The 15835-nt window shown below is 34.7% G+C and overlaps 2 protein-coding genes across 2 annotated transcripts; both read left to right on the forward strand.

The window, feature by feature from the left end:
- The first annotated feature begins 984 nt into the window (after positions 1–984).
- LOC149393317 (protein SIEVE ELEMENT OCCLUSION B-like) lies at positions 985–7989 on the forward strand. Its single transcript, XM_089617654.1, has 5 exons — positions 985–1424; positions 2863–2963; positions 3065–3189; positions 5631–6101; positions 7280–7989. Exons 1-5 carry the CDS (start codon positions 1003–1005, stop codon positions 7754–7756), a joined length of 1596 nt encoding a protein of 531 aa, XP_089473780.1. The 5' UTR covers positions 985–1002; the 3' UTR covers positions 7757–7989.
- Positions 7990–8957: 968 nt separating this feature from the next.
- CFM3A (CRM family member 3A) lies at positions 8958–13976 on the forward strand. The gene is made up of 9 exons (XM_089616656.1): positions 8958–10119; positions 10274–10748; positions 10857–10987; positions 11345–11695; positions 11904–12060; positions 12152–12447; positions 13291–13350; positions 13424–13513; positions 13619–13976. The coding sequence occupies exons 1-9, from the start codon at positions 9199–9201 to the stop codon at positions 13799–13801; spliced, it is 2664 nt and encodes an 887-aa protein (XP_089472782.1). The 5' UTR covers positions 8958–9198; the 3' UTR covers positions 13802–13976.
- Positions 13977–15835: the final 1859 nt, after the last annotated feature.

Genomic DNA, 15835 nt, shown 5'->3' on the forward strand with positions numbered 1-15835 from the left:
AAAATTGGCTACGTAAGCCACCTAAACTATATGAATTGTAAATTAGCCAACCTTTTGTAAATACTTTGTAAATAGCCAACTTGCATACGTGGCAGCCTATTAACTACCTAAAATATATGTTTGGTTGTATTAAATAAGGCTTTTATTAATCTGTTAATAAATTTACTTGGCTATTTACAAGAAATTAACCAAATGTGGGCTATATCTCAATCCACTATATCCGTGTGGCTATATAACTTAATAACCCAAAAATATATGAAGACATATCTAAAAATGTCAAAGTTTGAAAAAATAAATTTAAAATTTTCTGATGACGTATTTTTTTAATTAAAAAAACATCACTATAGAATGAACAATTATACGAGTCTAGGGATCCAACTTCATTTTATTTTATTTTTTAATCTTTTTTTTTCTTATATGATATTTGAGTGGCGTTTTTGTAATTATTAACATTTTAGAGTTTTCAGATCCAATGGCAAAAATGTAATTATGAAAATTTCAAAGGACAATGTTGTAATTTAGTCGGTGAGTCTAGGCTTCCCTTTGCTTTTCATATATATATATATATATATATATATATATATATATATATATATATATATATATTCTTAAATAAATATCATATTTGCACCAATTTTTATTTATCTAAAAAATGAGTAAGAAGATGTGAATGAGCCCCATCTTTATAAGTGCGTCAACGGCCGCTGATTGCTAACAAATATAAGTAAAGATATATATCTTCTTCATTTTTTTCAAATTGCTGGCTATGTCGCTATGTTTATTGACTACTAAACAATCAGTCGTTTTTTTAAATTAAAAATATTTTAATGAAATGGGCATTATGATATTTACATATAACTGAATTACATCATCATTCAAATAAGTAAAATTATATGTTGTTTTATTTAATTCATTTGAAGATCTGGCTTTTAGATATGTGCCTTGTCCTTGGACAATGAAACCGAGCCCGAAGCATTACACAAGTTGGCACACAAAACCACAATGGCGATTCTCGATAAACTTATAGACTACTCTTGGGAGGCTAAGTTTGTGTTGGTGCTATCGGCCTGGGGTTTAGAATTCGGGGATTTTGCACTCTGGACTTTACTTTCACGCGTCAAACACGACAAAAAGACGGTTGACCCATTGACAATACTGAAGAAATCTTCGATCTTTATGACACGCAATCCCTCTTTGACAAAGAAAATCGAACCAAAACTACTTACAAACGTCAAGTCAGTCGTCACTTGCACCATCAACATGCTGAACGTCACAGACATTATCATTAAATTGCAAAAGCTTGCACCAATCTACGGGGATAAATCTGCAGAGTTGATCGAAACAGAATTGGCAGGATTTACTTATTGGATTATTATTTCTCTCGTGGTTTCCGCGGCAAAGGTTAATTGTCTTGCATACGATGAGTAAGTACAAAAATCTCAGATGATTAATCTCGTTCTCATTCTTCGTTCACACAGTCATACAATCATGACATCAACTATTTTTTCTACTACAATCAATGTAGAATAGGCCCATTGAGTGTATAAAGTAATACAAAATAGTCGTTCAAAACAAACTGATTTAAAAAATAGTTAAATTTTTTTAGACATTCAACAAAATAGCCAAAATTTTAGATTTTGTTGTCAATTTAGCCATTACTATCAGTAAAAATTTCAAATTTATAAATAATTAAACCCTCAAAATTTGGAGATTTGCTAAATAGTCAACTTTTTTTTTTTTTTTTTTTTTTTTTTTTTTTTTCTGTAAATTTTAAATAAATAACCATTATAGTGATGCAACGTTTTTTTTTTGCCGTTTTTAGAATTTCATTTATGGTCGTAGAGTTTGATGGTTTATTTACAATTAATAACGATTATTTACAACTATTAACATTTTTTGGCTTTGTTAATAAAATCTCATGTTTATTTACTTAAAATTTATCAAAAATTGATTATATGAAAAAAAAAACTTGAATGTTTATATAGCTATATATGTAGAGAGTGCGAATATTGCAAATTTATACAACATATTTACCTATGTATATAAACTTGTAAAGCAAAGTATTTGTGGCACCTAGTACTTGTAAAATTAAATTTATATAGAGCTGGTGATGACTTTATTTTTTTTTTTTGAAGAATTTGTTGCAAGTAGACAATCTCATAGCTTCTTTTAATATTTTAGTAAATTTTTTTATTTTATTAAGAAAATAACCCACCATAAAATATACTAAAATAGTTAATTGAATTTACTTCGACCTGGTGGATTATTTTTATAATAAAATAAAACTTTGATTATTTTTTAAAAAAGTGTGGGTTATTGGGCTACTGACTTAATTGTCTCTTAATTTATTTATTTATTTATTTTTAAGATTTCATATGTTGAAGTTTGACCATCTATAATATAGGATTTCATATATCATGAGTACTATCTTTTTTAAAAAAAAATTGATGACTACTTTAATTTATATGCTATTTGATTAAGGTCTTCAAACGCTTACCTTAGTGGCAATACTTACTTCCTCTCTTAGAAATGTGTTTGTTAGGGAATTCCAGAAATGTGTTTGTTTCAGGGAAAAAAATGGAAAATATTTATCGTTACGTAATTAATCAAAGCGTGAGTTCTTGCATCTAACATAAATCAAAATTAAAAAAATTCGGGCTAATCTCACGTCATAACAGATTGGATATTTTGATATTTATACGAGAAAACTCGCATCAAAATCTATGTTTTCTAAATAGACTCGAGTACTCGTGTCTGCTTCATTTTCCATCTAAATAGTGTCTAAAAGCATATCGTTATAGTGTACTTACTACATTATTTCACTCATATTTCTTCTTTAAATTTCGTATGGCCACACTGAAGGGGGGATCTCCTATATGATTGTTTGGATCCATACACTGCTAAACTGATCAATATCAGGGAAGAACTGGACAAGAAACTAAACGAATTCTATCTAAAGAACGGTATTAATTAAGTACTTTCTTATGCACACAAATACATATATATATATATATAATTATAATTATATATAATATAATCAACAATTTTGGGAAACTTGTTGCAGGAGAAGCTAAAATTTACTGGCTGCTACTAGACAAGCTCAGGAGAACTATTCAATTCACAGAAATTTTCGAGTCTTACATTTTTAGATTATTGAGTTATAACCGCAAAAAGAAGACATTGGACAAGGTTAGTGGTTTATAATTGGCTATTTAGGTAAATCATTTTTTTTTATGTGGCATGTGTAGTTATTTGGTTGGGAAGAGAGAGAGAGAAAATAGAGAGAATTTTGAGGGATTGTGAATCCATCAGTCCACCATCTCTAATCCGTCCAAATTTTTGGAAGAAAAGAGAAGTAAATAAATAAATGTTAATTATTTTTTTACATATATACCTTCCAAGCAATCCTATTTGATTACTATAAAAGACACTTAATTATATAAAACAATATAAAAACAAACTAAGTTAACTAATTAACGTAACCAATAAACAAACTATATCACATATATTATCTAATGAACTTAACTAATAATATGATAAATCAATTGAACAAGAACTAAATAAGTAATTCAACAAAGATTAATTTAAACACTAACCTACTAAAATCCTAACCTTAGATAATTGAAATTCTAGACAACGATAAAGATCAGATTAGCTAGTGACCAGTATGCCAAACACCTTTCAAAAGGAAATGTTTTTTTTTAGTAAATGGTAGTTCAGAAGTTAAGGATGTGGACGTTGGGGATCCGTGTTGTGGTGGTTGTCGGAGGTGGTCATTGGAGTTGGGGAGCAATGGCTCAGAGCTGGGATAACTAGTAGTGGTCAGAGAGAGAGAGAGAGAGAGAGAGAGAGAGAGAGAGAGAGAGAGAGAGAGAGATTTTGAATCTATTTGTGAGGAAAGATATCTTATATCAATTTTGAGTTATGACGACTAGTTGCCATTAATACCAAAGGGACCAACTTAAACCACTAAGTTTTGGCAATTTTTTTTAGTTGAAATTTCAATATATTTAGCGGCGAGTACTAATTTTACCAAAAAAAAAAGTCCAACTGCTTTAGCGGTGAGTCGCACTGCACTACAACATATACTAGGCTGTTTCCGGTTTTTGTTGTAGTCCCAATAATACCTTTCATGTCTAAAATTCATATTTGTTGTAGTGGCGGAGTGGGTGTCCAATTGGGTGGTGGGGCATAGTGGAAGAGGGTAGGAGTGTGGGAGGGATAGAAAGATAAATAGAGACTTACAGGGTCTTGGGCAAGTGCTATAAAGGGCAGCGATTGACTAGCGTAGTCCGAAAATAGGAGCGAAGTTCGGAGACAGAAACCGAGTGAGAGAGAGAGAGAGAGAGAGAGAGAGAGAGAGTGAATTCGGTCGGGAGAATAAGAGAAAGAGAGGGAGAGACATTGGCAACAACTAAAGTGGCCTAATTTTGAACTTATAATAGTACATGCGAGAAGTGGCCTCTAAAAGTTTTAAAACCATCCTGCGCGAGGTCTTGCATCCATTAATTTTCAAAATAGAAAAGAGGGGATCTTAACCCGCATAAAGAATTTTTTTTTTTTTTTTTTTTTTTTTTTTTAATTTGGACATGTAATAAGATGCGGGAAATCCGCCTAAATTCATATAAAATATTTATGCGAGTTCTCGCATCTGTTAGCATCTATTGGGGTCGCTTTTCGGTAGTACATTTTTTTTTTCTTCACTTCTACACGCCAAGGTCTTTGGGAGAAATTGATCATCAAACTTGCAAATAATGAAATCTGATAGCGAGTCATTAATCCCTTGTGATTAACATGTCGGATACATATACAAGAATGAATAATGTGAGTATTGATGTGTGAAGAATAATATATTAGTAGTCATACTTGTCGAGGCAAAGCCGCTTGTGCAAGGAGATGTTGTATGAATTTTATCAAACCGGGATCGTGGAGTTTGTTTGAAACCATATAAAACTCAGCATCATTTCAAACTTTTGAAATTGCCCTCAACTTTTCAAAACTGTATTTTTTTTACCCTAACTTTTTTTTTTCATTTTTATATTTTTTAACTCAAATTTATATGATTTTTTTTTTTTATATTTATCCCCCCTGAATTATTTTGTATGTTTTCAGATTTGCCTCCCTTGACTTCAATTTCCGACTGCCACTATCCACGTAGTCAAACTCAGCTACTTGATGACAATATTTTGATATAACCCATTTCTGTGTTTTAGTAATGCTAGATCTAGAATTTCTAAGAATTTTTACAAGATGAAATTTTTAGAATTTATAGTAATGCTAGAGATTGGAAAAAATAGACATCTATATATAATTTTAAGATCATGGTTAAGAGCCTAACTTTCTAGATTTTTCTAGCAGTCGTTAGTTGATCCTTAGCTATCTATCAACAACTTTAAATATGAGCTTCAGTTGGTTGGAGAATCTATAATGAGTGACTAAAAAGTGTAAACTGTCCAAGAGCTAAGTGTATTTGTTTGAGCGTGTACTTAGTGAGGAAAAACTCGTTAAATTGTGCGAGTAAATTATTCGCGTGCTTTGTTCAATGTATATATCACAACACTTCGACACTATAAATTTGAATAGTAAGAAGCGCTTAGAGAACTAAAGTTATATATAATCTCTTGAACCAGGTTGACTATAAAAAAACTATGAAGAAGCAAGAACGTTTCTTTTTGGTAATTACATCGGGTGTGAATGTGGAAGTGAACGATCTAGATCTCATAAGACGAGCTGTTTGCAATGCTGGACTGTTAGTCTGGATTCCTATCGTCGAAGATTGGAAGGGAAAAATGGACACGATACTATGCATCGCTAAGGTACTTGACTGTAGTGATCTGCATGTTTTTTGTGGGGCGCCGAAGAAATTAGCCCTTAGATTTTTGAGTGAGGAGTGGAAATATTCCAAGGGCAAGAAGACGATCAATTTGGTGGTGATGAACAAAGATTTCGTTGTCGAAAACTCAGACGCCATGGATCTCATCCGCCGTTTCAGCTCTGCTGCGTCTCCTTTCGACAGGATATCAGAAAAGAGGATTCTAGATAAAGTCCAGTGGCCGAAGATTGTTGCGACACAAATTGGCGAGCCCGAAATAAATTTTTGGGTAATTATAATCTCCACTTTTCTCGTAGCTTGTTTCCATACGTACATCTTTTTAGAACTAGTTCAAAATTTTACCATGCTTTAGCTATTTAAAAAAATATATATATCTATATGAAAAATTATCATTGCCCATGACTAAAACGATTATATAACGATTTAGACAATTTATTAAACAAAAGTGAGTATAAATGATTACAATTTTAAATGGAATTGAAAAGAAAGGATGGCATTCACATTCAAACCCCTGTACATAGTCAGGGCCGGCTTCAGACATTTCGAGGCCTAAAGCAAAAATACAAAAAAATCTTTGAATTTAAATTATATATTGAATTTAAATTATATATAGGTATGTCTGTTCTTAGTTTTATCCTATCCCGATTAATATTTCTTACATGTCATAATATTCAATCTAAGACAAAAAAAAAATACATATTGACAATGCACCACAATTACAAAAAAAAAAAAAAAAAAAAAAAAAAATCCTCAACACAATTAATTTAAATCTAGAAAGTATGCAACACGCATAATAAAGAGGCGGAAAGTGAAGAAAAATGGAACCCGGAAATTATAAATGAGGATATGAAGATGTGCATGGGAGTTTTTTTCTCTCTTTCCAATGTATAAAAAAAATGTCGTTAATTTTTGCTTGGACGTGAAATGTTGCTCTTCTGTAAAAAAAAAAAAAAAAAAAAAAGTGCATTGGTTTTTATGAGTTACAGAAAATTTATTAAAGTTAGAAGCATGCGCTTGTTATTATTACCCTTTTCGTGAGCTTTTAAGCTGACCAATTGGGCCTTTTAAATTGAAAAATTTAATGTTTAGTTGTATTATTATTATTATTGTGGTACCGCTATCTAGTGTTAATTCCACTCCACACCACTTCTTGTGTGAAAGTCGTGAGTTCAATTCCACTGCAACAAAGTTGCCTTAAAAAAAAAATTGTATTATTATTATTATTATTTTTTTCAATATGTTTCTGTCTAATTATGAATCATACTTTTTTTTTTATGGGTCTTCCTCACAAAGGGGGCCTAAAGCAAAAGTCGTAGGACCTAGGGATGAACCGGACATAGTAATAATAATAATATCAGCATCATTTGCGACATTTTGTGGGATATAATTAATATAATAACAAAGTTCCATATGTCTACCTTCTCTTTTTTATAACGTGGTGGACAGATGAAAAACAGAAATAGGTACATGTTCTTCTTTGGTGGTACAGATCCGAAGTGGTCTTCGAAGTTCGAAGAGACCATAAAATGGGCTGGTAATTGCCTTAAAAGCAAAAGCAACATTAAATTGGACTCTTTGTGCGTCATGAGAAGAAACGGCAAGGACAAAATTAGCAAACCTTCCTTCTTGAAATCCATTGAAATGCTATGCCACTCTGAAAGATACAAGGATGTCCCGACCGTTGCGGAAGAAATGCGAGCCGTGCTGTCCTTGAGTAATAAGGTGAGCTGGGTTTTGATGTGCCAAGGACCTTACCCGGCGATGTATGGCGATGGAGACACGTTCCTAAGAGCCTTGCGATTGTTCATCGCCAAATGGGACAATAATCAAGTCAAGATTGAGAATAGTGCTTCCTTTGAAGTTGTTTTCAGAGAGTGTTACGCGGACATTGTTGTATGGAAAAGTTTCAACCCCGAAGACTGATAGTGCTTATTTAGAATTATGTAAAACTTTTTTTTGTTTTTTTTTTGGTATGTGCTGGCTATTATTTGACAAGTAATGGAATGCTAGCTATTTTGCTATAAAATTCAGAAGAAATGTTACTAAATTTGATGTTCGAAAGCAGGGGCGGATGTAGGTTCAGTGAAGCAGGGGGCTTGCCCCCCCCCTAACTTTTCCACTTTTAATGTTTTAGTCCTTTTAGTTTGGTTTCTGAAAAGAACAACAGTCATACTTGTCTTTTATTTATTTATTTATTGACTTTAGTAACTCCTAATTACTATGTTCCGTAATGAAATCAAAAATCCTATTACTCTTATAAAATATAAAAGTGACATTAAAAAAAATATAAAAACATAATCAAACTCTTTTTAAATTTAATTTTTAACTATCTTTAAATTGTAACTTTTACCCTACAAAATTTATACTTTCGGACCTCGTAGAAGAATTTGTTGCAACTATCCAATCCCCTACTTTTTTTTTTTTTTTTTTTTTAAGATTTTAGCCAAAATTTTATTTTATTATGAAAATCGTCCACGAGACCCGCAATAAATTAACTAAAATAACGAAATTATACTTTGAAAAGGATAACAATGTCACGAATTTCATTTTCATTGATATTAACTATTATATAAGAAAAATCGAATCAAATTTAAACCAGTACCCTAGCTTTCAAATTCCTAATTTTGAAATAAAATAGCTTTAAATTAAAATTAAATAATACAATTCATATCTCCCAAGAGATGACTTCATTCCGTGTTCAAATTACAACTTTAAATCCTGAATTCTCTGTTCGAATCTGTGATTTTGATGACTATCAACTGTCGATTTTTACCATTTTGCATTTTTTTGTGTTCTTCACGATTAATATACTGTTGTCTATTTTTTAGTTTTTAAATAAGTTATATATATATGATGCGAATGAATAAAGATAATTGATGATTACATATAAATATTATAATCAACGTCAATGAAAAATGAATTAAAATTTAATAAAGCAAAAAATATTTATAGCACTATTGTCTATTTCAAAGTATAATTTTATCATTTTACTTAAACAGATCCTATGAACTCGACTTTTTAAAAAATTAAAAATTAAAAATTAAACTCGATATTTCATTAAAAACACAAATTATATATCTTATTTTCTTTAGAAGGAATTATCTTAATCCAACCTTGGAACACAACAGTCCACGCATCCAAAAGATCCAAATTCTCGTATTTTTCCCACTCCCCAACCCGCCATGGATAAACACCAGAGCCATTGAAAAAGAAGCAAATGCGAGAGAGAAAGATTTCTCATTTCCTCACCATCATAACCGTTTAAACCACCGAGACCCAGACAAAGAAACCACTCCAGGTTTCTCAACTGGGTTTCACCCGATTTCGTGGTCAAGTTTCATGAACCGTCGCTTCACCGTGGATTGATGGCTCTCGTACCCACTCGCCAGTTCTACCCAACGAGCTTCTTCGACTCAATCCAGAGCTCGTTCTCCAAGTTCCACGGCACGCAAGTCCGGCTCTTCAGGTACGGCTCGTCAATCACTTTTAAGAAACGCACGTTCTATGCGGCGAGACAAGAACAGAACAATCACTTCAGTCAAAACCCCAACCAGAACCCATCAAGGAAATACACCAAATTCGTGAGAACGACCCAGAAAGAAGACCAACCCAGGGAAGATAGAAGCTTGTCCGGTGGAAAATGGATAGAGAAGTGGAACAATACCCAGCCGCCAAACCCGCCTAAACAGCCCGTGGCGGTGTTGGACTATCCGAGCAGCGAGAGCGAGAACGAGTACGAGTCTCGTTCTGTCTCCGGCTCTGGCGATGGAGACGTGGATGGTAACGATAGCACGATGGTGAAGATTGTCGAAAAGCTGAAGCAATTCGGGTACATGAAAGGCGAGGTCGGCTACAAAAAACCGCAGCCACCGGAGGAGAAGAGGATCGAGAGAGGCTCGCTTCAGGACATGTTCTACGTGGAAGAGGGTTTGCTTCCGAATCCGAGAGGCGGGTTTTCGAAGGAGTCTCCTCTCGGTGTCCCCGGCGAAGGGGTGAGATTCCCGTGGGAGAAGCCAAAGAAAGAGCACGGGAAAGAGCTGCCCAAAGTGAATAGGAACCAGCACGGGCGGTCCTCTCTGGCGGAGCTGACTCTCCCGGACCAAGAGCTCCGGCGGCTCAGAGCTCTCACCATGGAGAAGACACACAAGACTCGGATCCCGGCCTCGGGCGTGACCAGGGAAATCGTCAACATGATCCACGAGAAGTGGAAGGTCTCCGAGATCGTGAGGCTCAAAATCGAAGGACCGCCCGCTCTCAACATGAGAAGAATGCACGAGATATTAGAGGTCGGTCTTTTTTTGCACAGTTTTGGTGACTCGAATGGGCTTAATCGAGTTTTTCTCGGATATCTTTGTGTTATTGTTTTTTTTTTTTTTCGTATTTAATAGCTTTAGTGTCATCGATTTCTAACGGATTAAAGATTGGTTTGGTTTTCTTCAGCGAAAGACTGGTGGTATGGTTGTATGGCGATCGGGGACGTCTCTCTCGTTATACAGAGGCGTGAGCTACGAGGTTCCCATACCGAAATTGAACAGAAGACTATACAATCGGAGTGGCACGTCTTCGATCCAGACCGTTAATCCCTTACCTCCTCAACGAGCCTTAACCAAGGTTTCTTCAGACACGGCGATCGAGCCTGCTTCTTCCGAGGTGGAAAAAGTCGAGAAAGAAAAGCCACCCGAAGTTCAGTACGACGTCGAAATGGACAAGATTTTGGACACCCTGGGACCCAGATTTCCCGATTGGCCTGGCCCGGGCCCGTTACCTGTTGATGCGGATCAACTTCCGGGATTGGTACCGAATTACCAACCTCCTTTTAGAATACTTCCTTATGGGGTGAGAAAAACTCTCGGCCCGAGGGAGTCTACCTCGTTGAAACGCCTTGCTAGGTTTCTTCCCCCACATTTCATCATAGGTATATATGTATAAAGCATTGGTTTTTTTTTTTTTTTTTTTTTTTTCAATCTCGTTTCGGTTATGTGATCTGTTTGGCTGTTTAACCGTATTAAATGTATTGGCTCAGGTAGAAGCAGACAGTTACAAGGTCTGTCTATGGCTATGATTAAATTATGGGAGAAGAGTTCGATAGCGAAGATTTCCCTCAAACGCGGCGTGCAGTTGACGACTAGCGAAAGAATGGCCGAAGAACTCAAGGTACCCGGAGACTCGCAACTTTTTATTATTTAATTTTGTATTTTTTATGTGGCCTTGTTGGGTCGCTGATAAGATATTAGAGGCTGTGGTAATGGTAATTATTTCTAGAATAGTTGAAAATATCTTAGAAAGTAGAGGAAGAGACTCCTTTTGAGAGAGTTACGTACCCGATTATGAATCTACGTTGTATTGTTTTATCAATGAATTTCAGACATTCTAATCGGTCTCTAGATAAAAAAAAATTAAAAAAAAATTTGTCTATAAATTGAGGAGATGACTTAATTACTTCTGTGTAAGGGTTGAATGGAATTCAAAGGTGTTCTTATCGTGGCAACTCGGTGATGTCTTGCTTCTCAGAGATTGACAGGAGGTATTCTTCTGAGCCGAAACAAGGACTTCTTGGTATTCTACAGAGGAAAAGATTTCTTGTCCCCGGAAGTGACCGACGCGTTGGTCGAACAACAGAGATCGGTGGCTGCCATGCAAGACGAGGAAGAGCAAGCCCGTCTCAGAGCCTCCGCCTTTATAACTCCGCAAATGGAAACAGCAGAGCGATCTCGGACGACCGGGACGCTCGGAGAGACCTTGGACGCCAAAGCTAAATGGGGAAAGAAATTGGACGACAGTCACAAGAAAAAGGTTATGGAACAAGCCGAGCTCGATAGGCACGCTGAGCTGGTCAGGAAGCTCGAGAAGAAGCTCGCTTTTGTAAGTTCGTCGTCTCTAATTATGAGTTTAATATATAACACTTGGAAGTTAAATATATCCCATAGATAAGATGGGATTATTAGAGAAAGTGGATCATGAAAATTTGACCTCTCGAATGTTTGATATCTACCTTTGTAATTCCATCATTGTTATTTTCTTTAGTAGAAAAGATATTAGCATGACATTTTTTTTTTCCTTCTTCAATTAGGCTGAACGAAAGTTAAGTAAAGCCGAGCATGCCTTGTGTAAAGTAGAGGCGTTTTTGCAACCGGCCGATCGGCAAGCGAACCCCGATAGCATATCTGAAGAGGAGCGGTTTATGTTCCGGAAACTCGGAATGAGAATGAGAGCGTTCTTACTTCTCGGTAAAAAAAAAAAAAATGAAAAAAATAAATCTGTTTTTGTTATTTATTTATTTATTTATTTTTCAAAACTTTTGATTATTTTGTGGATCAGGGAGACGAGGAGTGTTTGACGGTACGGTTGAGAACATGCATCTTCATTGGAAGTACCGTGAATTGGTTAAGATAGTCATCTGCGCAAAGACTTTCGAACAGGTCAAAGGCGTCGCATTGGCGCTCGAAGCCGAGAGCGGAGGCGTTTTGGTTTCGGTTGATCGGATGTCCAAAAAGAAGTTTGCGGTGATTGTGTACCGTGGAAGGGAATACCAGAGACCTTCGATTTTGAGGCCGAAGAATCTCTTAACGAAGAGGAAGGCTTTGGCGCGCTCCATCGAGATTCAGAGACAGCAGGTACTTATTTGTATCCATATTCTAGTGCCTTTTTTTTTTTTTTTTTTTTTTTTTTTTCCGCAAGTTTGCGTTTTGGTTCATATACTAATTTAATAGAACATTATATTATGAGTTATTGATCTGATTTTGTTGCCGATTAAGTCCTGTGTGTAATGATGTTAGAGAAAGTTACAACTTTGAGGTTTTAGGCTAAATTTTTGTTTAAATAGCTATTATTATTTTTTATTAATTTATTAGAAACAAGTTATTTAAGGTTATAAAAATATGTTTTACGTGCATTAGGCGTTAGATTCTGTTAAAAAATTTAATATCGTAGGTTAAAATTAAAGTTATAAAAAAGTGTAATAGTGTTGTAACAACTACCAAGCACTAAAACAGCTACCAAATCAATAATGTAAGTGCATTTTTACCAGTTAATTCAGTGAGAGAATAATTCAGAGACTATTTGGGCTAAAAAAGAGTACCTCTCTCTCTCTCGCTATTAATATTAGGAAAAATGGTATGAAATAGCCAATTCAAACTATGACTTTTGCAAAATATCCATAGTTTCATTAGGTATAGCAAAATAGCCAATTGAGAGTTCAGGTTTTCATTAAATTTAATCTTGCCTCGATTAATTTTAATTCAGTTTTCATAAAGCTTACATTCTGTCTTTATAGTTCGTTGGGATTAAATTTAATCCAGCCTAGATTAATCTTACTTGGGCTAGTTTGCTTATAGTTGACAAACTATGGTTATTTTGCAAAAGCTTAAGTTGCTATATAGCCGCATGACCTTAATATTATTATTTTGCTTGGTTAAACGCTGACATTGTTGCCTTCTTATGTCGTTTGTAAAAAACAGGCTCTTCTTAAGCACATTTCGGCTGTGCAGAGCAAAGTGGATAAACTCAGATTGGAACTCGTACGGACTTTTCTTTCTCTTTCTTTCTTTTTCTTTTTTCTATTATAATTTGGTTGCTTATGTTTCATTGCAGGAGCAAATGGAAGATATCAAGGACCGAGGAGATGAATCGCTCTACAATACATTAGATTATGCGTACCCCACATCCGATGATGAATCGGAGGTCCGATCTAACACCAACTACAATTATGATTTATTTCTCTGCCCCATTACGAAAACCCTCTCTCACTCGCGCTTTTATTATTATTACTATGATTTATTCCTCTAGGAAGAAGATGACGAGGCTTATCTCGGGACGTACAAGAACGAGGACGGCGAAGAAGACGAAGAGAATGATATGATTCGCAACTTGTACGACGAAGAAGATTCAAGCTCGGATACTGAGAACGGAGAGAGAGATCTGCTCGTCGGTGATGGGAAAGAGGAAGAGGATCTCGATTTACACTACTGATTGTGGTCGTTGCAAATAGAGATTGATTAGTTCAAATTTGTGACAAAAAGCAAGAATTTTCTTGCATGTCACACTCATTGTATAATCACTTGGTTAGCCATTTGTACATTTTTATATATTTTCTCCCCCTTGATATAAAAGTTGGCCTAGAATTAAACTATGCTGCAATTTAATATTTTAGTTTGCTCCCAATTAAAATTTGACTTTTTACCTTCGAAATAAATTTAATCACCACACCTTTGACGCGAAGGCTTGTAAATATGTTATCTTAGAAATTGCATTAATAAGATGTTACCATGGTTCCACGCGTTTAACTATAAAGATTTTTTTAATGGGGTTGTTGTATTCGTAACTTCTTTAAATTTTAATAAAACAAAAATGTTTTTGTTTTTTAAAAAAACAATTTTCAACCTTTTTTTCACCATAATTCAAGCACTGAACATGCCCAAAAAAAGTCCCGCTATCCTGAAACAAGGCTAAAAAATTAGTAGTGGTTTGAGTGGCACAATTTTGGTTGGTTTTTTTTTTCCTATTTATCCACACAAGTCCGTCCCGAAGTTTTGAGTAGTCTCTTAGGGGTTCGATCACATTTTTAAATGTATTTTAGTTCACGAACACTAAGAACCGCTCTAGTCCACTTCGAGGGGAAATGACCTGACACAGACATAGGAAAAATGATTAAGGCTTTCATTTGGATCGATCAGAGCCAAAAAGCCAACCCATACTACTATCTTGGAGCACTTTTTTTTTTAGAAAAACCCGAATTATTTTCCATTCTTGATACTAAGTAAAAAAAGAAAAAGAAAAAAAAAGCCAGCCGAATATGTTTGAAATATCACAAAGAACCACATTGACTTAGCAACTCTCGAGTGATAATTTGAGTGAATTTTATTTCGGCTTTTTGCTGTATTGATCAAATAGTTTGTATATGTTTATGAGTTCATATTAGACTACGCCAGTGATATGTTTGTACATTGTTTACGTTTATTGTCTTGTTTAGAAAAGAAAAAAAAAGCACAACAACAAAAAAGAATTATTTATGTTTTTATTTAATTGTTTATTTTAGTTTTCACGTGGTGTTGTTTGAAACTCCTTATAGAGACTAGTTCGATGATTAAATTTGAGATTTTTTGAGTTGAGGTTTGGGAAAAATTGGGAGAAACATGACTTGAGAGAGGAAACGTTCGAGTGAATGAAAATCTTGTGAGGGTTGAAAGTTTTATGTGAGAATGAAGTCGCTAAGGTTAACGTTTTAACCATAATTCTTCCTTATCCTACCATTCACCATAGCCTAATGTTACAAACCGAGAAAGCCTTATTTATTTTTCGGTAAGTTTCTTGCATTAGTTGAGAGTGAGTAGCGAAAAGCATTATGGTGTTCGATTAATACTTCTTCTTTATTTGAGCATTTGACATTAGAAGGCATGGACAAGCTTATTGAGTTGACCGCTCTCTGTTTCGTGCCATATTTCACACACATGAGATCTTGATCCGGACTGTGTTGCAAAGACCATATAGTCACTATAACTTTTTTAGGTTTCAAGTGTGAGTTGACTCGTTTTCGGAAATTTTTGATAGGTTGAGGCAAGTAACATTTTTTTTTTATCATCATTCATTTTAGTGTAATTTCTTTGATATGTTTATGTTTACTGTGTAGTTTAGTGTGTTGCTTGAGGACAAGCAGAGGTTCAATTTTAGGGGTGTTTAGTGTGTTTCTTGCATCCCGCGCCGCGAGGAACCATTGGCGCGCCGGGCATTATCCTTCATACGTCGTGTGTTCTTCGATTTACGACATTTCCAATTTTCGCTTTTGAAGGTTTTGGGCCATTGGAACCCATTCAAGGGCCTAAAAATTGCTGCGAAAATAATCTTTAAGCATATATATTTGAAATTTGTACTAATAACAGATCTTAGATTTTGTTTAATTAATTTCTCATATTGTTTTTGGCTACTTTGGAGGGATTTTTGAAGATTGAAAAGTGTTCATCATTGGAATCGACGCCTCCGACAAATCTCTTTAACTCTAATTCGATT

Source organism: Urtica dioica, chromosome 6 (assembly GCF_054948205.1).
Source record: "Urtica dioica subsp. dioica isolate 48M chromosome 6, U.dioica_male_clone48M_v1_H2, whole genome shotgun sequence".
NCBI lineage: Eukaryota > Viridiplantae > Streptophyta > Magnoliopsida > Rosales > Urticaceae > Urtica > Urtica dioica.